The 24609-nt window shown below is 43.3% G+C and overlaps 1 protein-coding gene across 1 annotated transcript; it reads right to left on the bottom strand.

Moving 5' to 3' along the window:
* Nucleotides 1–521: 521 nt before the first annotated feature.
* On the bottom strand, nucleotides 522–23894 carry ZNF449 (zinc finger protein 449). The gene is made up of 5 exons (XM_040627616.1): nucleotides 23822–23894; nucleotides 21280–21728; nucleotides 19322–19526; nucleotides 3592–3705; nucleotides 522–3390 (listed from the first exon to the last, which is right to left on the bottom strand). Exons 2-5 carry the CDS (start codon nucleotides 21631–21633, stop codon nucleotides 2507–2509), a joined length of 1557 nt encoding a protein of 518 aa, XP_040483550.1. The 5' UTR covers nucleotides 21634–21728; nucleotides 23822–23894; the 3' UTR covers nucleotides 522–2506.
* Nucleotides 23895–24609: the final 715 nt, after the last annotated feature.

The raw sequence follows: 24609 nt of genomic DNA, 5'->3' as shown, positions 1-24609 counted from the left end.
ACATTTCATTTAACCTTCAGAGCACTTACGAGATGGTTGCTGGTTTGCGTCCTTCACGGCACTGAGGAGGGAGGCAGGGACTGTATTTTGCCATTATCTTTTGGAAATGTTCAGAAATGTAACTAGGCTCATCCACCAGGATCTCTGTTTCCAAGAATTATTTCACTGTTTCTTGACTCAATGCCACAAGCGTTGATCAGCGCCTGTTACATAGAGGACACTAGAACAAAGAAATAGGTAACAGATGTTCTCTAAGCTGCAAAATCCAGTTGTGCGTTGATGCTATAAATGGGGGGGAGACTGTGTCTCATATGATGACGGCAACTAAGCCTCCTCGCTAAAACCGACCGTCCTGAATGCTCAGAATGATGCGTAAACCCAGCAACCTGGCTACAGAGAGCACAGGGACTGCAACACAGGGTGGGAGCGGGAGGCAGTCGTGGTGCTTGTCGCCACAGCTCAGGGAGGCGGTTCTGAGCTGCGCGAACTACTATTCACGTGATCGAAGCAGGAAGAGCATATGCATTTCCACTTTATTAAAATATTGCATAGATACAGAGCAGTTGGGCACATCCATTCTAAGGCACTGTCCTGGTTTGAATGCAAGTCCACAAGAGAGACAAGAGAAGCCGTTACATTCCATATGGTTCATTTCTACATTCAGACTCCTCCCACGTTACAGGTTTATTGCTACTGGGATCGCAACGTCAACCCCACGCTTATAGCAGCATCGTACAGGGACCCGGATGACAAGAATTAAAGACACACCCTGGCTCTAGCACTTGATAGGATTTGGCACTTAATTCTAAACTCTCTTGCATTGTTCTCCATGTGTTTCCCAACTCTTGTTTAACTAACGATAGTATAAACTCCTTATGAACCTGATTCATGGATTAATGTCTTTACTGGTTTCCATTAAGCCTAGAACAGGACTAGTTGGGCACACAGTAGTTGCCCCTGAAATATTTATAGTCAATATCACTTCCAAGAACTTCAATGGAACAGAAAAAATATATGTACTTTCCCTAATTCTAGGTTAGGGAAAGAATGACTGGTATCTTCATAAAGAGAAAATACTTGAATGTCCTACCTCTTGTATTTTATAACAAGGAACTAGGCTGAATGAATATTTTCAGGTATCAATAGCTATAACTGACAAAGAGAGCTCTTCCCTTGTTACAGGACTTTCAGTCATTACCACGATTACATGAGAAGGTTTATATAAGTAGCAATACGTGTGTGTGGTTATAAGTAAATTTCAAAGAGGCTGAGAATCACTGAGCAACGTGTAAATTATCTCAATTAGTGACCCTCACCTCCTTAAAATGATATGTGTGTGTGTGTGTGTGTGTATTATATCAGAAAAAATGTATATATGTAAAGAACTTTTCATGCCACCCTTGAAACAACCGGAGATAACTAGGCTTAGATATACCTGTTAAAGAGGGTGTGTTCCAAGGAGTATTTGCAGAATACTAGTTCTGTGGGTTATCGCTGGGTGTACATGAAAAAGGGTTCTGGGGTCAAACAGGTTGGCAAAACACTGAGCCAAAAGAGGGGATTTTTTTCCCACCTTTACTGGAGGGCCTCTCAGACATTCTCCTACGCGATGGGCCCTGCGAATCTAGAAAGTGGAGACAGCAGGGAGTCCCAAAGTTATCTGTAAAGCATCTCGTAGAACTGAGGGCTCTACGACACACACTTAGGGGGACACTGCACTAAAGAACGTATAAAATTTTTAAAGCACTGAGAGACACAGGGATGAATACCAAAGGAGAGCACGAGGCAAAAGACACTGGTTCTACTTGTATGAAATCAACTGTCAAATGGATTCTTCCACAAAGAGCTTACTTATTCTGTGAACGAAAGCCATCACCAAATTCATACTCTGCTCTAAGCAGCATCACCCCAGACCGCCAACTAAGCAGATTAGCAAACTCCGCACAATTCCTAAGTGAAGGTTAAAAATCTTAATTTCCTTAAACATAAAAACTTTCCATGGACAGACCCCCGTTCTTACCAGGCAAATGTGTTCCTGACACATTTTTATCATTTGACAAAATACACTGTCTCCTTTCTTGCTACTTAGGACACATAAAGCTTTGAACTAATACGATCGCCTTTAATAACGACAGCAGAATAATTCTGGTGCTGCTACAGGAGACACAATTATCCATCATATTAACCCTACCCTGAAAAGGATTGTCATCAATTATATGCTTTATGCTTTCTATCTACGATACGGTTGGCCTGGGACACAAAACATTTCACTGTCATTAAAAAAAAAAATAAGAGAATAAATCGAATCTGGGAACATTGCAAGAGTAGATGGATATTCTAGAATTCATATACTTTGGAAGATGGGGTTTTAAAATCATTTTTAAAACCTGTTCTCAGAAGCTCAAACGAAAAGATTCTTCCAAGACAAACAGGCTGCTGTTGGTTAAGATTTTTTTTTTTTGAGTTCCTGTCAATCTCTGTAGGAGCCTGTCGCCTCTCACGATTCTTAGAGAAGTCCTCTAAAGTGAGTGACCTGGTGCATAATAAGGCCTGCCCTCTGCCTGAAGCTTTTTGAACAATGACTACACTTGTATGGCTTCTCCCCTGTGTGAATTCGTAAATGAATAACAAGGCTTGGTCTCTGTCTAAAGCTTTTCCCACAATAATTACACTTAAAAGGTCTCTCTTCCGTGTGAGTTCTCTGATGCAAAGTGAGAGCTGTCAGTCTGCTAAAACTTTTACCACAACTGTGACATCGGTGAGGTTTCTCACCCGAATGCGTTTTCAGATGTCTTTTGAGACTCGATCCGTGACAAAAGCTTTTTCCGCACTCCAGGCATTTGTACGTTTCTTCTTCGGAGTGGGTTCTCTGGTGGCCTATCAGGTGGGACCGCCGAGTGAATCGCTTGTTACACACGGTGCACTCATAGGGTCTCTCCCCTGTGTGAAGCCGCTGGTGTCGATAAAGGTCCGAGCTGCGGAGGAATCTTTTTCCACACTCAGGGCATTTGTGAGGTTCCTCTCCTGAGTGAATTCGCTGGTGCCCTGTAAGTTGTGACTTCCGAGCAAAACACTTTCCACACTGAGGACATCGGTGAGGCTTGTCCCCTGGACTCTTTTTCTTCTGGGGTCTGGGGTTGAGAGGTTCTTCCAGGTTGGAGTTTTCAGGTTTCTCTCCTGCAGAGGGGGCCTGATGCTCTACCAGTTTGGTTAAATCGGTCTGTAAATCCTCTGGGGGACTCTCCCACTGATTCTCCAACTGTACATAGTCCTTCTGCAAAATGGGACCGTGGAGAGCATTCCCCTCCAGAGTAACAATAAACGGGTACATGTTCTCCAGTTTTTTCTGTTTTGAAGTATCATCTTCATTTTCTATCCCAATCTCAAAACCTGAGAGAAGAAACAGAAATGGCAGCTGTCACTGTGTCCCACAGAGGAAAAAAAAAAAAAAAACGAAGGAAAAAGTGAAGAGTTGTATTAAACCACCAGTAGGAATACAGAAATTCTGAAGGAGAATCCCAAACGCTTTATCCTGATCAAGGCTGAATTTTTCTTTGCTTTCTTCTGTGGTATCAGTGCACAATTACTCACCTATCTTGGAATCAAGTAATTGCTTCATTTCTTTGGACTCTTGTAGTTCTTTCACCCACGCTTCTTCCCGAGGCTCCAACGGAAAGCTCACGTCAAGCTTTGGTATTGGGTATCCTGGCCGTAAGAAAGACGAAAAGCGTAATAGTTGACGTCATCAAGGTCCTTCCTTGATGATATACCTTGGACATGTGGCCGCTGAATGTCTACCTCCTTCCCAGTTAGAATCACTCCACCTGGGGCTTCTTACGAGAGTCTCTCTTCTTTTTTAAAGATAAGAACAAAACATGAAATTCAAGGCTACTCTCCTCTAATCTATGGAAGGGAAGTGATTTTTTCTGTGTTGAAATCAATGCACTAAATGATTTCTGTATCTATTTTGATATTTGATTATTCAGGTTAGAGCCAAAATAGGAAGTAAATCTTCATAAAGTTTTGGCATATTAAAACTGAGAAATGTTGCTATTGAGTACCAAGTGAAGAGAGAGCTAAAAGTAGGGGTTATGAAACTGTTTACTAGAATAATTTCCATTGAGATTTTCAAATTAAAATGGAAAATGACGAAGCTGGCAAGGAGCAAAAGCAGTGTTTGTTTCAGCCCAGGTCTAGAAGTGCACTCTCTTGAAATTAACCCAAACAACTCTCAAAGTCAATCTAAGAACAACTAGAACAAAACGGTGCCTGAGTGGCTGAGTCCATTAAGCAACCAACTCTTGACTTCGGCTCAGGTCATGATCTCAGGGTGGTGAGATCGAGCCCTGCATCAGGCTCTGCACTGAGCGTGGAGCTTGGTTAAGATTCTCTCTCTTAAAAAAAAAAAAAAAAAAAACAACTAGGACAAGATTCTACACTACTGTCCCCTGTGTCCTATCACCCCTCTCCCCACCGAGAGCTATGACTTGCGTTCTCTTTCCCCGACCCTTCCTCACCTTCCTCAGCTCTGGCAAAGTATACTGGTCTGCAATAAAGTGTGGGAGGGAAATTGCTGATTTTAAATCTAAATGCAGGGGCGCCTGGGTGGCTCAGTCAGTGAAGCGTCTGCCTTTGGCTCAGGTCATGATCCTGGGGTCCTGGGATGGAGCCCTGCATCAGGCTCCCCGCTCAGTGGGGAGTCTGCTTCTCCCTCTACCTCTGCCCCTCCCCCCCACTTGTGCACTCTAAAATAAATAAATAAAATCTTTAAAAAAAATTAAATAAATCTAAATGCAGGATTCTGTTTAACTATTAGCATTAGGGTGCTTGAGTGGCTCAGTCGGTGAAGAGTTTGCCTTCAGCTCAGGTCGACTGGGATTGAGTCCCACGATGGGCTCCCTGCTCAGCAGAGAGCCTGCTTCTCCCTCTGCCCCTTACCCTGCTTGTGCACTCTCTCTCACTTTCTCTCGCTCTCTCTCTCTCTCAAATACATAAAATCTTTAAAAATAAGTAAATATTAGCATTATTTTCTTAAATATTATCATTATTAAAATAACATTAGCAAGTTAATGAAAATTTAAGTTTCAAAACATGTCAAAACAGGAAGTGGACTAAAATACCTTGTTTTATATTTTCATGGAAAAAAAAGACCTTTTAAGATGAACAAAAATGCATTTCAAATAAAATTCTGTTTCAACTCACTATATTGTTTTTGTTTAGATTTCAAAGCTATGAGTGGGATCAAAGGGTAATATGGCAGAGGTCAAACAAAACTGGGGGTCACAGATGGAAGGAAGGCCACCATGAAGGGAAAGTGAGAGCAAAGAGAAACTTGAAATAAGCGGAGCAGCAAAGGCGTCAGCGTAAAATATGGATTTATGACCTAAACACAGCATGGGAGATGGACTTCCAGCATGGTACCATGAGGAGCTATGCAGACTTACCTCCTGCTGAAATTGGTGAAAATTATTAAAAATAATAAAAAAAACAAACATTGGTCCTAAGGGCCTATAGCAAACTAGGAAACATCAATTTTTTTTAAATCTGCTAAAATTCACAGATAATAGGGAGAGTCTTCAGATTTTACTTTTTCTTAAAGATTTTATTTATGTATTTAACAGACAGAGAGAACACAGGCAAGGGGAGCAGCAGAGGAAGAGGGAGAAGCAGACTCCCCGCTTCACAGGGAGCCCGATTTGGGGCTCGATCCCAGGACTCTGGGATCATGACCTGAGCCAAAAGTAAACACTTAACCGACTGAGCCACTCAGGCGCCCAGAGTCTCAAGATCTAAACTACCAACAGTTCTCTTCAGTGCCTCTCTCAGCTCCACTCTAGACTGGCATAACTGGCATAACTAAGGGCCTGGGGCAGCCGCTCCCCCAGCTCTCTTTCAGAGTGCTTCCCTCCTGGGAGGGGCAGGATGTCAGCCTTTCTCATCCTACCCCCAGCTAACCATTGTTGATTCTAAAGTCCAAGCAATGTGGTTGAGAGGTGGGGGCTCCTTTTATCTACCCAGTCCCTACCGGCGGCGTGAAGGCTCTACCCTGGGTGGAGTATTGCTGCGAATCCTAGAGGACTCCCTGATTGTCCTTGTAAAGCAATTGTGATTGTAAGGCAGTGGTTCTATGCCTGCAGAGGCAATTCAAGACCTGAGACCCAGACCTAGTGCTCAGCTCCTAGAGTGGCAGTGTCACTCAGAGATAAGCACACCATTTCCCTGCCTCCAGAGCGAGGTATCAGGGGTTTGACCTGGGGAGAAAAACAGGCCGTAAAACAGGCAGCACCTACTGTACTGGCCAAGAAACTGATTCACTGGCAACAGAGTGAAAACAGTCAAGCCTAAGGATGCTCTCAAAATGAGCAGAGGTCATAATGCAAGGCAACTGGAAGGAAATGGATAGAGTTATTGACCATACACCGTCAACTGTAGGCTGACTAGTTTGCGGGAGAGAACTGGGGGAAAAGACAGCTAGGAGGAGCCCTCCTGGGATCAGAACAAATCTCAAAAATTGACCTCAGGAATTAGCCCAACAAAGGTGTCTGAAATTGACTGGATTCATCTGCAGAGAAATTATGCTCCAGGGCACTGTTGAAAACAACCGAGCAATTAGCTGGCAACTAATGGCTGGGTCAGGTCAGAGAAAGAGACAGCCGAAGAAAACCCTGCACAAAGTATTGTCATTCAAGGGTGACTGTGTGCACACGCAGGGCTGTGCTCCCCGAGGAGCAACATCAAATGTGCACCATTTCAGGGGTGCCTGGGTGGCACAGTCGTTAAGCATCTGCCTTTGGCTCAGGGCGTGATCCCAGCATTCTGGGATCGAGCCCCACATCAGGCTCCTCCGCTGGGAGCCTGCTTCTTCCTCTCCCTCTCCGACTCCCCCTGCTTGTGTTCCCTCTCTCGCTGTCTCTCTCTCTGTCAAATAAATAAGTAAAATCTTTAAAAAAAAATGTGTACCATTTCAGAGTGGACTAGACTTCGCTAAAATAACGCAGCCATTTACCAAACAAATAAACAAACAAATAACAATAACAAGCCCTGGGGAGAAGAAAGAAGGACAGAGAGTTGCTACAATATATTATCTGAAATGTCCAGTTTTCGACAAAACATGATAAGACACGCATGTAGACAGGAAAGTATGACTCATACACTGGGGGGAAAAAAGAGCAGGCAACAGAATCTGCCTATGTGAGTGACTACATACTAAATTCAACAAAGACTTGAAAGTAGCCACTATGAATATGTTCCAAGAATGAAAGGAAACCATGATTAAAGAAGTAAAATTATGGTGACAAACACCACATCGCATCAAACAGAGAATATCCATAAATAGGAAGTATAAAAAAAGCATCCAATGTAAATTCTGGAGTTGAAACGTACAATAACTGCAATGAAAATTCACTAGAATAGCTCAAGAGGAGATCTGAACCGTCAGAAGAATTAGTGAACTTGAAGATAGATCAACAGACATTATACTATCAGAGGAACAGAGAGAAAAAAAAAGAATAAAGGGAAATGAATGGAACCTGAGAGAAAAGTGGGGTGCCACTCAGTGCACTAACAGATATATAATGAGAACCAGGAAAGGTGTGAGAGAAAGGAGCAGGAAAAAAATTGAACAAATAATGGTCCCAAACTGCCCTAACGTACTGAAATACATTCATCTACACATCCAGGAAGCTCAATGAGTTCCAAGTAAGACAAACACGAAGAGATCTACAAACAGTTGCTTGAGAGTAAAACTCCCAGAAGTCACATAAAAGGAAGAAGCCCTTGAAAGAGAACAAGAGAAAAATGACTTGTCACTTACAAGGGAATCCAAATGAAATTAAAAGCGGAGTTCTCATCAGCAACAGTGGAGGCCGGAAGACAGGAGGACAGCACATTCAAAGTGCTCAAAGAAAAATGAAAAATGCCAACCAAGAATCGTAAATCCGGAAAAGCTATCTTTAAAAAATGAATGCAAGGGGGCACCTGGGTGGCTTAGTCATTTAAGCATCAGACTCTTGATTTCAGCTCAGGTCATGATCTCAGAGTCATGAGCTCGAGCCCCGTGTCAGGCTCGGCACTGGGCGGGAAGCTTGTTTGAGATTCTCTCTCTCCCTCTCCCTCTGCACCTCTCCCCTGAGCTCACACTCTCACTCTTTCTCAAAAATAAATAATAAAAAATGAATGTGAAATAACATTTCTGATAAGCAAAAACTAGAGGTCATTGGTAGCAGTCTTGCCTAACAAGAAATACTAAACAAAGGAAGTTCCTCAGTCTGAAAGCTAGTGATTCCAAATGGTAATTTGAATCCACATGAAAAAAAAACAAACGGCAAAAGTAAAGGTGATTATGTAATTACAAAAGACAGTATAAATACTAATTTGTTTCTTTTTCCTCTTAAAAGATTTTAAAAGCAATGGTATAAAACAATATGTATGTAGTGCACTGCTGGGCAAGTAATCGAGAAATGTAATATATTTGCACAAATGAGGTGGATGACAGCAGAACTCTACTGGGCTAAAGAAATGATTCCAGTTAATAACTAAAATCTAAAGGAAAAATGAAGACAACCAGAAATATAAATAAGGTTAATACGACAAAAGCTATAATACCTACTTGCGTTCTTTTCCTCTCTAGCTTTTAGAAGTCTTAAAATTATATAAACTAATATCTTTAACAACACACAGTTGAGTGTCAAACTTTTTTGAGTTTCTAACATTTTTAATATAATATGTCTGACAGCAATACCACAAGAAGGGAGAAAAGAGAATAGAACTATATAGGAGAAATATTTTGGGGGGGGAGGGGCAGAAGGAGAGAGAGAGAGATAGTCTTTTTTTTTTTTAAAGATTTTATTTATTTATTTGTCAGAGAGAGAGACCACAAGCAGGGGGACCAGCAGGCAGAGGGAGAAGCAGACTCCTCGCTGAGCAAGAAGCCTGATGTGGGACTTGATCCCAGGACCCCGGGATCATGACCTCAGCAGAAGGCAGACGCTCGACCTACTGAGCCACCCAGGCGTCTGGAGAGAAAGAATTTTAAGCAGGCTCCACGCCCAGCACAGAGCCCCACAGTGGGCTTGATCTCACAACCCTGAGATCATGACCTGAGCCAAAATCAAGAATTGGACACTTAACTGGCTGAGCCACCCAGGCACCCCAGGAGAAATATTTCTATATTTCACTAGTATTAAATTAATGCAAGTCTAAAGCTGATTATATTAAGAGGTACGTGCTAATCCCTAGAGTAACCGCTAAAGAAATAACTCAAAAAATGCCAAAAATTCATTTACGTAAAGTGTTACATTCAAAATATTTACTTAGCACACAAAAAAAAAAAACCCAGCAAATGAAAGAAAGAGAAAAAAGATAGAAGACATACAGAAAACAAAAAGTAAAACGGCAGATGTAAATTACACCATATCAAAAATAAGATTTTTGTATGGATCCAATATGTATGGATTAAACAATTCAATCCTGGGGCGCCTGGGTGGCTCAGTCGTTAGGTGTCTGCCTTCGGCCCAGGGCCTGATCCCAGGGTCCTGGGATCGAGCCCCACACTGGGCTCCCTGCTCTGCTGGGAGCCTGCTTCTCCCTCTCACACTCCCCCTGCTTGTGTTCCCTCTCTGGCTGGCTGTGTCTCTCTCTGTCAAATAAATAAATAAAATCTTTAAAAAAATAAAAAAATAAACAATTCAATCAAAAGGCAGAGACTGTCATACTAGATTTTATTTTATTTTTATTTTTTAAAAGATTTTATTTATTTATTTGACAGAGATAGAGACAGCCAGTGAGAGAGGGAACACAAGCAGGGGGAGTGGGAGAGGAAGAAGCAGGCTCATAGCAGAAGAGCCTGATTTGGGGCTCAATCCCATAATGCCGGGATCACGCCCTGAGCCGAAGGCAGACGCTTAACCGCTGTGCCACCCAGGCGCCCCTGTCATACTAGATTTTAAAAATCCAACTATATGCTGTCTATGGGAGACACTTTAGATTCAAAGATACAAACAGACTGAAAGTAAAGGGATGGACAAAGATGTATCTTGCAAATAACCACCAGACAGCCAGAGTGACTACACTAATAGCAGACAAAACGGACATCAAAACAAAAAAAAGTTACTAGAGATAAAGAAGATCATTTTATAATGACAAAATGACGAATCAATCAGGAAGATATAACTATAACCATATGTGCACTTAAAAACAAGAGTACCAGGAGCGCCTGGGTGGCACAGCGGTTAAGCGTCTGCCTTCAGCTCAGGGCGTGATCCCGGCGTTATGGGATCGAGCCCCACATCAGGCTCCTCCGCTATGAGCCTGCTTCTTCCTCTCCCACTCCCCCTGCTTGTGTTCCCTCTCTCGCTGGCTGTCTCTATCTCTGTCGAATAAATAAAATCTTTAAAAAAAAAAAAAAAACAAGAGTACCAAATACATGATCACAAAAACTTACAGAAACGGTAAAAGAAACAGACAACTGAGCAATGACAGCTGGAGACTTCAATCCCTCTTTACACTGCTGGATAGAAAATCTAGGCGGAAGATCAATAGAAGACAAAATTTATAAACCAAAATTTATAAATGTCACAGACGTTTATAGAGCGCTCCAACCAAAAAGCGCAGAATATGCATTCCTCTCAAGTGCACGTGGAAAATTCTGCAGGGCAGTCACGAGGCTACACCATAAAACAAACGTTCAAAAATGTAAAAGGATCACAGTGACAACATATATTCTCCCAGCAAAATGGAATGAAATTAGAAATAAATAACAGAAAGAAATCTGGGGACTTCACAAATACATGGAAAATAAACAACACACTCCTAAACAATCAATCAAAGAAGAAATCAAAAGGGAAATTAGAAATATTTTGAGATAAATGAAAATGAACATACAATATACCAAAACTTAGGAACGTACCTAAACCAGTGCTTAAGGGGAAATGTATAGCTATGAATGCCTTTATTAAAAAGAAAGAAAAATCTCAAATCAATAACCTAATTTTCACCTTAAAATATTAGAAAAAGAAGAGCAAACGAAACCCAGAGCAACGAGAAAGAAAATCATAAAGATCACAGCAGGATTTAATGAAATAAAGAACAGTAAAACAATAGAGAAAATCAATGAAACCAAGGTTGGTTCCTGAAAAAAATTTAACAAAATTGACAAAACTTCAGTAAATTGACCAAGAGAAGAAGAGAGAAAACTCAAGTTATTACAAGCAGAAATGACAGGGGAGACATTACTAGTAACCTTACAGAAATAAAAAGGATTATAAAGTAATACTATAATACACACAGCTGTATGGAAATACATTAGATAAATGAAATGTACAAATTCCTAGAAATATACAAACTACCCAAAATTGATTCAAGAAGAAATATAAAATTGGAATAGACCTATAACAAGTAAAGAGACTAAACCAGTAAACAAAACACTTCTCACAAAGAAAAGCCCAGGCCCGGATGGCTTCAATGGTTAATTCTACCAAACACTTAAAGAATTAACACTGATTCTACATAATTTCTCACTGAATAGAAGAGAATGGGATACTTTCCAACTCACTTTACTGGCATAAGGAAAGAAAAATGTATCAGTGCAATAGAATCAATATTCCAGAAATATCCTTGACATTTAATGTCAACTGATTTTTGATAAAGGTACCAAGACAATTCAATGGGGAAAGAATAGTCCCTTCAACAAATGGTGCTGGGACGACTGGATGTGCACATGCAAAAGAATGAAGTTAAACCCCTACCTCATACCATACACAAAAATTAACTCAAAATGGATCAATGACCTCAATTTAAGAGCTAAATCCACAAGACCCTTTGAACAACATATAGGTATAAGTCTTCATGACCTTCAATTAGCAACAGTTTCTTAAATTTCTTAAATCCAAAGTATAAATAACAGAAGAAAAAATAGAAATTCTTCCTAAACATCTCCAAAAACTAGAAAAGGAGGGAAGACTTCCCCACTCATTCTATGAGGCCAATATTACCCTGATAACAAGATCTGATAAAGACAGGACCAAAAAAAACTACAGACCAGTATCTCTGATGAAAATGGATGCAAAAATCTTCAACAAAATACTAGCAAATCAAATCCAGCAACATATGAATTATACACCAGGATCAAGTGGTATTTATCTCAGGAATGCAGTGTTGATTTAACATTCAAAAGTTAAGGAAATAGGGGCGCCTGGGTGGTTCAGTGGGTTAAGCGTCTGCCTTCGGCTCAGGTCATGATCCCAGGGTCCTGGGATTGAGTTCCAAGTCTGGCTCCTTGCTCAGGAGGGAGCCTGCTTCTGCCTCTGCCTGCTAGTCCCCCTGCTTGTGCTCGCTCTCTCTGACAAATAAATAAAACCTTAAAAAAAAGTGAAGGAAACATACCATTACAAAAGAATGAAGAGTAAAAACCACATGGGTCATCTAAATAGACACATTAAAAGCATGTGACAAAATTCACCAGTTTCTTGATAAAAAACACTCAGTAATCCATGAAGAAGGGAATTTCCTCATGCTGATAAAAGGAGTCTATGAGGGGCGCCTGGGTGGCACAGCGGTTAAGTGTCTGCCTTCGGCTCAGGGCGTGATCCCGGCGTTATGGGATTGAGCCCCACATCAGGCTCCTCTGCTATGAGCCTGCTTCTTCCTCTCCCACTCCCCCTGCTTGTGTTCCCTCTCTCGCTGGCTGTCTCTATCTGTGTCAAATAAATAAATAAAATCTTTAAAAAAAGGAGTCTATAAAGGACCCACAGCTAATATCATAAATAACGACAAAAGACTAAATACATTTCCCCCCTGAAATAAGGAGCAAGACAAGGATCCTCAGTCTCACCATGTATGTTCAATATCGTACTGGAGGTTCTAGCCAGGGTAATTAGGCAAAGAAAAAAAAAGAAAGAAAAGATATTGAGGGGCGTCTGGGTGGCTCAGTTGGTTAAGTGTATGCCTTTGGCTCAGGTCATGATCCCAGGGTCCTGGGATCAAGCCCTGTTTCGGGGAATCCCTGCTCAGTGTGGAGTCTGCTTCTTCCTCTGCTCCTTCCCCTGCTCGTGGTCTCTCTCTCGCTCACTCTCTCTCTCTCAATTAAATAAAATCTTTTTTAAAAAGAATGGAATATGAGAAGTAAAACTCTCTTCTCAGATGACATAATCTTTGATATAGAAAATTCTAAGGAATACACTAAAAAACAATCCGAACTAATAAATAAGTTAAGTAGGATTACAGGACACAAGACCAATACACAAAAATTAATTGTAATTCTATATTGTTTTATTTTTTATTTTTTTAAAGATTTTATTTATTCATTTGAGAGAGAGACAGAGAGAGCTCAAACAGGGGGAGCAGCAGAGGCAAAGGGAGAAGCGGACTCCCCGCTGAGCTGGGAGCCTGATGTGGGGCTCCATCCCAGGACCCAGAGATCATGACCTGAGCTGAAAGCAGATGCTTAACCATCAGGCGCCCCTCTATAAATTTGTAAAGAACAATCCAAAAATTAAATGAAGAAAACAATTCCCCACTGAAAATACTATTAAAAAGAATAAAATACTTAGGAACAAATTTAATAAACGCAGTTTAAAACTTATACTTGGGAAACTACAAAATACTGTAAAAACCAAAATAAGATCTAAATAAATGGAAAAGCACCCCGTGTGCATACATCACAAATTTAATATTGTTAACATGGCAATACTCCCCAAATTGATCTACAGATTCAATACAACCCCCACCAGAATCCCAGCTGACTTCTTTGTAGAAACTGATAAGCTGAGTCTAAATATTATATGGAATTGTCACAAACTCAGAACAGCCAAAACAATCTTGAAAAATAAAAAATTTGAGAGCCCTCACGCATTTGTATTTCCAAATATACTGTAATGCAATAATAAAGACATGTGGTGTTTCCATATACATCAATGGAACAGAAATGACTGTCCAGCAACAAACCCATATACCTGTGGTCAACCGATTTTTGACAATGGGTTCAAGGCCACTCAATATGAAAAGAATGACCTTTTTAGCAAATCATCCTGAAACTGAATATGCCAAAATATATATAAATAGGGGCACCTGGGTGGCCCAGTCCCTTAAGCATCTGCCTTCGGCTCAGGTCATGATCCCGGGGTCCTGGGATGGAGTCCCCATGTTGGTCTCCCTGCTTAGCGGGGAGCCTGCTTCTCCCTCTCCCCTGCCCCTCCCCACTGCTACTGCTCTCCCTCTCAAATAAATAAAATCTTTAAAAATATATATATATATAAAAATATATATAAATATATACATTATTTGGACCCCCACTGTGCAACTTATACTAAAATTAATTGAAAATGAATTAAAGTGTTAAATGCAAGCTAAAACTATAAACTCCTAAGACAAAATTTAGGGGTAAATTTTCATGACCTTGTATTAGGCAATGATTTCTAAGATATGACATAAAAACACAAGCAACAAAAGAAAAAATAATTAAATTTTTAAAACCTATGCTACAAAGAACACTATTAAGGAAGTGAAAAGAAGGGCACCAGGGTGGCTCAGTCAGTGAAGTGTTGGCTTTTGGTCATGACCCCAGGGTCCTGGGATGGAACCCCGCCTCTGGCTCTCTGCTCAGCAGGGGAGTCTGCTTCTCCCTCTCCCTCTGCCTCTACTCGTGCTCTCTCTCTTTTTTTTTTTTAAGATTTTATTTTTATTTTTATTTCTTTGACAGAGAGGCAGCGAGAGAGGGAACACAAGCAAGGGGAGTGTGAGAGGGAGAAGCAGGCTTCCCGCCGAGCAGGGAGCCCGATGCGGGGCTCGATCCCAGGACTCTGGAATCATGACCTGAGCCAAAGGCAGATGCTTAACGGCTGAGCCACCCAGGTGCTCCTACTCGTGCTCTCTCATTCGCTCACTCTCTCTCAAATAAATAAAGTCTTTAAAAAAAGAAAGTGAAAAGACAAACCACAGAACACGAAAGAATACTTGCAAGTCATGTATCTAGTAACAGATTTTTATCTAGAATATACAAAGATCATACACAACTCAATAATAAAAACATATATAATCCAATTTTAAAATAGGCCAAAAATCTAAATAGGCATTTCTCTAATGAAGATATAAAAGTGACCGATAAGCCCATGAAAAGATGCTCAACACCATTAGTCTTTGAAGAAACACAAATCTCAATTAGACAGCACTTAACACCTACTAAGACGGCTAGAATAAAAATGTCAGATTCTTCTCAAGTGCACATGAGACAGTCTCTGGGATATAGACCATATGTTAGGCCACAAGTTAGTGCCAATATATTTAAAAACAGAGATATCATTCAAAGTACATACTCCAGCCACAATGGGATGAAGTTAGAAACAGAACAGAGGGAAAATTGGAAAACTGACAAACTTGTGAAAATTAAGTAACACCTCTTACACAACCAATGGATAAAGAAGAAATCACAAAGAAAATTAGAAAATACTTAGAGATAAATGAAAATGAAAACACAAAGTACCAAAACATATGAGACACAACTGAATGCGGTACTAAGTAGGGGATTTACAGATAGCTGTAAGCACTTACATTAGTAAACAAAAAGGATCCCAAAACAATAACATAACTTTACAACTTAAGGAACTATTAAGAAAAGAAAAATACTAAGCCCAAAGCTAGCAGAAGGAAGGAAACAATAAAGCATAGGCAGAGATAAACAAAATAAAGACTAGAAAGACAATAGGGAAAATCAATGAAACCAAAAATTGGTTTTTTAAAAAGATCAATGAACTTGAGAAATCTTTAGCTAGATGAACTAAGAAAAAGAATACTCAATTTGTTAAAATTAAAAAGGACAAATAAAGTAAGATGAAAATAGAGAGGGAGGCAAACCGTAAGAGACACTGAACTCTAGGAAACAAATTGAAGGTTGCTGGAGGGGAGGTGGGTGGGGGGATGGGGTAACTGGGTGATGGGAATTAAGGAGGGCACTTGATGGAATGAGCACTGGGTGTTCTTTGCAACTGACGAATCACTGAATTCTACCCCTGAAACTAATACAGTATATGTTAACTACATTGAATTGAAATAAATAATTAAAAAACTAAAGTGGTGATATTACCAATGATTCTACATAAATAAAAAGAATTGAAAGACAACTATGAACAACTGTACATAAACAAATTGGCTAACCAAATGAAATGGATAAATTACCAGAAACACAAAACCTACCAAGACAAAATCATGAGCTGGAAAAATCTGAATAGGCCTATAACCAGGAAGATTGAAGCAACGATCAAAAATCTCCTGACAAAGAAAGGCCCTAAACCTGAAGCCTTCGCTGGTGGATTCTACCAAACATTTAGAGAAGAATTAATACCAATGGTTCGTAAACTTTTCCAAAAAAAAAAAAATGAAGGGGAGGAGACACTTCCTAACCCATTCTGAGGCCAATATTACCCTGATACCAAAGCCAGAAAAGACACTCTAAGAAAACGACACACCAAAATCCCTTATAAACACTGATACAAAAAAACCTCAACAAAATATTAGCAAATTGAATTCAGCAGCATATTTAAAGGATTATACACCATGACCATGTGATATTTGTTCCTGGAATGCAAGGATGTTTCAACATATGAAAACCAGTCAATGCAATATGCCACATTAACAGAATGAAGGAAAAAAAATACATTATCATCTCAAATGATGTGGAAAAGCATCTGACAGAATTCAATACCCTTTCATGATAAAAAACACTCAACAAAACAGGAACAGAAGGAAATTGCCTCCACATAATAAAAGCCATATATGAAAAACCCAGAGGGAACTTTATACTCAATGGTGAAAGACTGAAAGATTTTCCTCTAAGGTCAGGTAGAAGGCAAGGATGCCTGCTTTGGCCACGCTATTCAACACAGTACTGCAAGTTCTAGCTAGAGCAATTAGGCAAAAATAAATAAATAAATAAATAAATAAATAAACTGGAATATATAGAATATATAAAAAAAAGAAATAAAACTGGAAAAGATGAAGTTAAATGATCTCGATTGGCAGATTATATGACCTAATATGTAGAAACCTTGAAGATTCCATTAAAAAACTTAAAATTCATAAATGAATTCAGCAAAGTATCAGGATACAAAATGAACATGCAAAAATCAGTTCCATTTCTATATACTAACAATGAACAATGCAGAATTCTCGAAACTATGAATACAATTCCATTTACAATAGCACTAAAAAGAATAAAATACTTAGGAGTTAAGTATGTGAAAGACTTGTACAATAAAAATTACAAAACATTGGTGAAAGAAATTCAAGCAGATATAAACAAAACACATCCCATGTTCATGGACTAGAAGACTTGATATTGTTAAAATGTCAATACTACCAAAAGTGATCTACAGATTCAATACAATCTCTATCAAAACCCCAATGATACTTTTTTTTGCATTAATAGAAAAACCCAGGGGCACCTGGCTGGCTCAGTCAGTTAAGCATCCAGCTCTTGATTTCAGATCAGGTCATGATCTCAGGGTTGTGAGATCGAGCCCCACAATTACAATTCTCTCTCTACCTCTCCCTCTGCTCCCAACTGTTGCTCACTCTCTCACCCTCTTAAAAAAAAATTAATAAAAAAATCCACACCTAAAATTTATATGGAATCTCCAGGGATGCCCAAATAGACAAAAAAAATCTTGGAAAGGAAGAACAAAGCTAGAGGTCTCACACTTCCTGTTTTCAAAACTTAATAAAAAGTAACAGTAATAAAAATAGTTTGGGACTGGCATAAAGACAGGCATATAGACCAGTGGAATAGAGAGCCCATAAATAAACCTTCATATATATGGTGAAATGATTGTTAACAATGATACCAAGATCATTCAACAGAGAAACAATACTCTTTTCAACATATGGCGCTGGAAAAACTGGCTTATGCATGTGCAAATAAATGAAGTTAGAACCTTACATAACAGCACGTGCAAAAACTAACACAAAACGGATCAAAGACCTAAAATTAGGACCTAAAATTATAAAAGTCTTAGAAGAAAGCATAGAAGAAAAGCTTCCCGACATTAAATTCGGCAATGATTTCTTGGATATGACACCTAAAGTATTGGCAACAAAAGAAAAAAGTGGACACAGAGTACTTCACGAAAAATTTAAAAATTTATCCATCAAAAGCTTCAACAGAATAAAAAGGCAACCCACAAATGGGAAAAAATTTGCCAATCCTACCTGATAAGGAATTAATAGCCAGAATATATAGAGAACTCTAAAATGCAACGACAAAGAAAGCAACCTGATTTTGCAACGTGCGAAGGATGTGAACAGACATTCTCCAAAGCAGATATCCAGATGGTCAATAAGCACACGTTCGATACCATGAATCACTTGGGAAATACAAATCCAAACTGCCCTGAGATGCCACCTCACACCGATTAGGGATCTTACTATCACAAAACGGAAAGCAACAAGTGTTGGTGAGGATGTGGAGAAACTGGAAAAGTTATGCACCGTTGATGGGCATGTAAACTGGCGCAGCTGCTGTGGAAACCAGTGGGGCCGCTCCTTGAACAATTAAACACAGAATTCCCATACGATTCAGCAATTCCACCTCTAATTATATGCCCAAAAGGAGCAAAAGCAGGGTCTCAAAAAGATATCTGCACACCCATGTTCATACAGGCGTTATTCACAACAGCTAAAACACAGAAGCAACCCAAGTATATGCTAATGGAACCGGATCAACAAAATGTGGGGTATACACACAGGGACGTATTAGTTACTCTTCACCTGCAGGAAAATACGGACACGTGCGACAACCTGGGTAGCCCTTAAGGACATTCTGCTAAGTGAAATCAACAACAGATGCTGTACGATTCCGTTTATATGAGGTACACAGAGGAGTCCAATTCAGAGAGACAGAAAGCCGAACGGCAGTCTCCAGGGGCTGGGGAGATGCGAAGTTATTGTTCAGATGAGTACGGGGTTTCAGTTTTGCAGAACGAAAGAGTTATGGAAATGGATGGTAGGGATAGTTTCACTTTATGGATGTATTCAATACCATGAACTACAGATGTCAAAATGATGAAGATACTAAATCTTATGTGTATTTTACAACAATAAAAAAAAAAACTGAAAAGAGAAAAATAGGCTTCCTGAGCAGGGTCATCAGCCGAAGGCGTTTTGGATCCCACATGATGTTCCCGGCCATTCCCAGAGCGGCATCCCTCCCCCTCCTCCCGATCACAGAGCCCTGCTTCCATCCACTCCTCAGGGTTTCTAACCCAACCCCAAGCCCGGGGAGCTCTCGAGCTCTCAAAACACGAACCACAGAAAGGCAAGCAAACCCTGGCCTTACCAGGGTCCAGGAAGGGCTGGCAATCCCCCGCAGCACCGTAGCCCAGCTCCGGCAGCCCCGCCTGGGGGATCCAGGCCTCCGCCACCGGGGCCTCTGGGGCAGGCGCCATCACCTGCAGGGCCGGCGACTCCAGGTGGATGTTGGGTGGCACGTGTGCCGGTCCCACTGGTGCCAGCTCCTCCAACAGCATTTCCTGCCGATCCATCTGGGGGAAATGGCACAACCCGTCACTCTCCAGCCTACACCGGCACCACCCGGTGGCAGCAATGGGAGCCGCCCGCGTCATTGTAATTTTCCAGGACCCACATAAAAAAAGAAGACGTGCGTGATTACACCCAATAGGGCTAAAATATCACACTGTCAGAATGTAATCAGTATGAACGAGTATCCACGAGACATTTCAGCCACTTGGTCTTCCATACTCAGTCTTCTGAATGTGGTGAGCATTTTATACCTGGAGCACTTCTCCGTTTGGACCAGCCAGGTTTCTAGCGCTCAAGAGCCACGCTTGGCTGGAGGCTACCACGCTGGGCAGTGCACGGTGAGGCCACAGGCAGATCAAATTCTACAGAGCAAGCCAAACCCGGGAGACAGAAAGGAAGGGAACACCATAAATTCATTCTATCCTGGGGGGGGGGAGGCGGCGGGAAACTCTGGAAGACTCTGGTTTGGGCAGGCTAACCGCACAGCCTTATCGACACCCAATGCCGGGCCCCTACGGCCCAACGGGAAGCCCTTTCTCCCTTCTGCCAAAGGTTCTGCCCTGTGCCAGGTGCTTCTGGGCGGGGTGGGGGGGCAGTGGCGCCGCCACCGAAGGCTGGTGTGGCGCGACAGCAGGTGGCTATCAGACCTCAGCAGGCGGAGACGGGAGTAGGGGTCATTCCCACTGCGGAACTGCTCCAGGTCCCCACAGCTTTGGAGTGTCCCCGCACAAACTTTCATCTAGGGAGAAAGAGCTGGCAAGAACCTCGCCCTGCTGCTCATAGAGACACAAGGTACTTGGGCATGATTTAGCACCACTTGAATCTCTAGGAAAGCCCGGCTCTGGAAATCAAGCAACCACTCTATCGCTTACTGTGCAGATCTCCTGACCCGTGTGGCCACTTTGGAAAATCACGGAGCAGCCGTGCCGCTGGCTGTCGCCTTCACAGTGAGTCTCTGCACAGACGCGAGCACGTGACCACCTTGTGAGGTCTTCCGGTGCCTTCAGGCCCCAGCATGTGTGTTCACACGCTCATTCGATCATGACAGACTACGCTCCCTTTCCTTCATATCCGTTCTGGGCTCCACTGGACTCGGGTTGGCAACATTTTCTTATGAAGAGCCAGATAATAAATAATTTACACTTTGTGGGGCATGCTGGTCTACTGCCTACAGTTCTTGTATAAACAACCCTTTTAAAGGGTAATAACCAGGGACACCTGGGTGGCTCTGCCTTCGGCTCAGGTCATGATCCCGGGGTCCTGGGATCGAGTCTCACATCAGGCTCCTTGCTCAGCGGGGAGTCGGCTTCTCCCTCTGCCTGCCGCTCCCCCTGCTTGTGCTCTCTCTCTCGCTGAAAAGTAAATAAATAAAATCTTTCCAAAAAATAGAAATAAAAAGATAATAACCATGATTAGCTCACAGGCAGCAGAAAACAGGCCATGAGCTGCATTTGGCCCACAGACGACAGAGCACTTCTTAATAGTAATGTTTCTGGTTTTGTGTAAGTAGGTTAGATTATACATAAGTTTCATTTCAGGCCAGTAGAAGAGGCAGTACCAAATATTTGCTACAGAACAGGAGTTGGGTTTAATAGTTGAGACTCCCTGAGCCCTATACGCTAATTCCAGCAGAAGGGAAAACTGAAAATTACTTCAGGGAAAGCATGGAGCTCAAAACGCAATGTCTGATCTAGTATCAGATGTCTCTGCCACTTCTATTTGTCTGATTACCAAGATCCCAGACTCTTTCCTCACCTGCTGCTCTGGTATGTCAAGTTCTCTCTGTAAGTCTTCTATCAGAGACACGACTCTCTCTCTGTTCTCTGGGCAGTGTTCCCTCACCCAGGTCTCTATCTCCGTGGGCAGAATAGTTAGGAACTGCTCCAACACCAGCAGCTCCAGGATCTGTTCCTTAGAACGCATCTTTGGCTTCAGCCATTGACAGCAGAGCTCCCAGAGTTTGTTGAAGGCTTCGTGAGGCCCGGCTGCTTCCTTGTACTGGAACTGCCTAAAGCGCTGGCGGAAAACTTCACAGTCGGCATCATAGTCTTGAAACACGGAGCCCTGATTCAACGAGGCCTGGATTGCACAGCCCAGGGCCACCGCCATCGCCCCGTTCTGGCCGTCTGCAATTTCTCTGGGGCCTGAAGTCTCAGATTCCAATCTGGTTCTCTCTGTAGGCGTGAAGGGGGAGCCACCCACAGCTGAGGACAGGACAGAAGCAGAGAGGAAGAACAGCAGTGGTTACCCCAGGCCATACTCACTTCCCTTAACCGGCTTACTTTCTACCAAGCCCTGGAGCAGCAGACCTTAATCTTTGTTGGTGATATTGAGAATCTACTGAATCACTGTGATCATGGAATCACTTCCTAGAAAAATACACAGGCACGTCTAATTCTGCATCCATTTCCCAAAAATTTACAAAATGTTCTAGAGCATTCACGGCCCCTCTAGAACTCCGCTACCCAATATGGTGGCCACAAGTTCCATGTGGCCGTTTTAGTTTAAATTCATTGAAATTGCACTTTCAGGTTCTCATTCAAAGTAGCCACATTTCAAGTGCTCCAGAGATATCACTGTAGAAAGTTCTATTGGACAGCTCAGCTCTAGAATTCCAATGATCCAAGGCTAAGAACCTCTTCCTGTAAATGAACCACAATAGATGTGCTGGGCTGTAACCCCACTCCCAGTCTAATACAAGCTGTCTTCTGTCTCTGAATATACACAGGCCACAAAAGAAATGGGGGAGTACTGATGAACAACCCTGAAAGTCCATGTGCCTTTCAGTGACCCATGGTCACCGTCAATCACCAGGATCTTAGCTACACCCTTGCCTCCACAGGTTGCGAATCCACAACCCTTCGTTCCTCTCCACTCAGCACACGTGCGCTCCAGCCAACATCAGCCTGACCCCCGTCCTGCGGTGTCATGCCAAGTGGCTTTCTCCTGGGAAAGATACACTGCCCCAGGGCAGGCCGCCAACCATCTGGTCTGAACGAGGAACGAAGGACACTAATCACATTCTTCATGCCATGTCCATGTGCTGTTCGAAGTCTCCTGCATATATCAGGTCACACGGGCCTCACCCAGAGCTAGGAGGTGGAACTAGTATGATGCCCTGAATACAGATGAGGGGACTGAAGTTTGTAGCTCAGGAGGATTGAATAACTTGTCCCAGGTCACACAGTCAATGCCAGAGGAAAATGGTGAGAAGGTTAGAAAGAACAGATCTCTGCAATGCTCATGTCTAATATCATCCAAATGTTCTTAGTGCAATGTCTGATCACAGACGTGGGCACACGCGGGTTTCAATACCAGTACCCACACTATGCTACAGATCTTCTCTCTGTATTTGCCAAGATGCCTCACGTATCTGTCCTCCTCCCTGGAGTGGCACAATAAATAAATAAATCCTTTATCTTGATGCTAACCTGACCTTTAGCAGCAGACCCATCCCCGTATGATAACCTGCTCACTTTGTGACCCTGACACCCAGCGCATCTGTCTTTAACATGAAAATAATCGTAGCATCAATATAAAATTCCCTGTGCTGCATCCAGCTGCGTGGAAGCGAGCGGCAGCGTGCCTGGCCTGGCACACAGGAAGCGCTCAAGCAAGGTTATTGCCGCCCCCCCCCCACGACTTATTCCTAGAAAGCTTCCACGTCCCCAGCCTAGGCACCGAACCCTCCTCGCTGGAAGGCATCCAGGAACCCGCAGGCTGGGGCTGTGGACCCGCCCTGACCATGCTCAGCCTCACAGCCCGCCGCCCTCCCCAGATGGGCCCGAACCCTCCACCACGTCCAGCAGGGCCCCGATTGTCCCGCCGTCCCTCCATCCGCCCTTCCGCAGGCAAACCTCACTGCACCCCAGGACTCACGGCTTCTCCCCAAACCGGCCCGAGCGAGCCCGCGCTCACACGGCCCACGGATAAAGAGGGTGTGTGCAAAGCGAGCACTCGGGGAAAGCCGGGGAGACACGTCGCGGAACTCAAAGCCGGTTACAAATCGGCTGCCCCGGGCGCGGGCACGGCCCCAGCGCGCTCCCCACAGGATGTCCCTGCGCCCCGACGGGTGCTCCCGACCCCGAACAACCCTGGGAAGGCCCGGCCGGGTCGCAGGGAGCGGCGGCGGGGACCCGGGCCGGAGAGGGGCCCGCCGCCGGTCGCTCGTCCACGCGCCCGCCGCCGGGTCAGGGTTGGCGGCAGCCAGTTGGCGTAGCCCTAGCGGGAAAGGAGCCCCGCCGCCCGCGCCCGCGCCCCAGGGACGGCCACGCCCTCTGGCCGCTCAGGGACTCACCGCCTCGGCGCCCACGGCTCTCCCAGGCTCCCCGGGGCAGCTGCGCAGGACGCAGGCGCGCGCCCGCCCTGCGGACTACACTTCCCGGCAGGCCCCGAGACACCCGCCCTGCCGTCTGGGCCCGTGAGCATGCTGACGTGGGAGGGACCGCCACTTCCTTGGCCTCCTAGGGGCCTCCTGCCGCTTTGGAAGCGTTCCCGTTTCCGGTCTTAAGCGCCTCCAAGAGCCCAGGGGCTTGGGTGGGACGTCCCCGGTTCCTGATCCTAGCAAGGTCTTCTTTTCCATCCGCCCCAGAGTAACCCGAGTGGTGGGGACCTCCTTTAACTCTTTTGTGCCTGTGTCAGTGATTCTCAAACCTCTCAGTGCAGGAAGAATTTCTTGGGAGGCCCTGGTAAAACTCCAGGTTTCTGGGCCCCTTCCCAACACCCCGACACACCGCATCTCGCATGAGCTGGATAATTCGCATTTTATTTATTTATTTATTTTTAAAAGATTTTATTTATTTATTTGACAGAGACAGCCAGCGAGAGAGGGAACACAGCAGGGGGAGTGGGAGAGGAAGAAGCAGGCTCCCAGCGGAGGAGCCCGATGTGGGACTCGATCCCGGCACGCCAGGATCATGTCCTGAGCCGAAGGCAGACGCTTTAAGGACTGCGCTACCCAGGCGCCCCTATTTATTTATTTTTAAGATTTTATTTATTTATAAGAGAGAAAGCAGGAGCACAAGCAGGAGAGAGGGGCAGAAGGAGAGGGAGAAGCAGACTCCCTGCTGAGCAGGGAGCCCCACG

Source organism: Ursus maritimus (assembly GCF_017311325.1).
Source record: "Ursus maritimus isolate PB19 chromosome X unlocalized genomic scaffold, ASM1731132v1 scaffold_X1, whole genome shotgun sequence".
NCBI lineage: Eukaryota > Metazoa > Chordata > Mammalia > Carnivora > Ursidae > Ursus > Ursus maritimus.
This window is presented reverse-complemented; position numbering and strand designations above follow the sequence as displayed.

What these genes read in the sequence shown, in the direction of transcription:
- ZNF449 (XM_040627616.1), bottom strand. Translation starts at nt 21,633, where the DNA reads ATGGCGGTGGCCCTGGGCTGTGCAATCCAGGCCTCGTTGAATCAGGGC. An exon ending in TTGACATACCAGAGCAGCAG is followed by an intron (nt 19,527 to 21,279) that starts GTGAGGAAAGAG and finishes CATTTCCCCCAG; the next exon opens with ATGGATCGGCAGGAAATGCT. An exon ending in ATTACTTGATTCCAAGATAG is followed by an intron (nt 3,391 to 3,591) that starts GTGAGTAATTGT and finishes TTCTTCTCTCAG; the next exon opens with GTTTTGAGATTGGGATAGAA.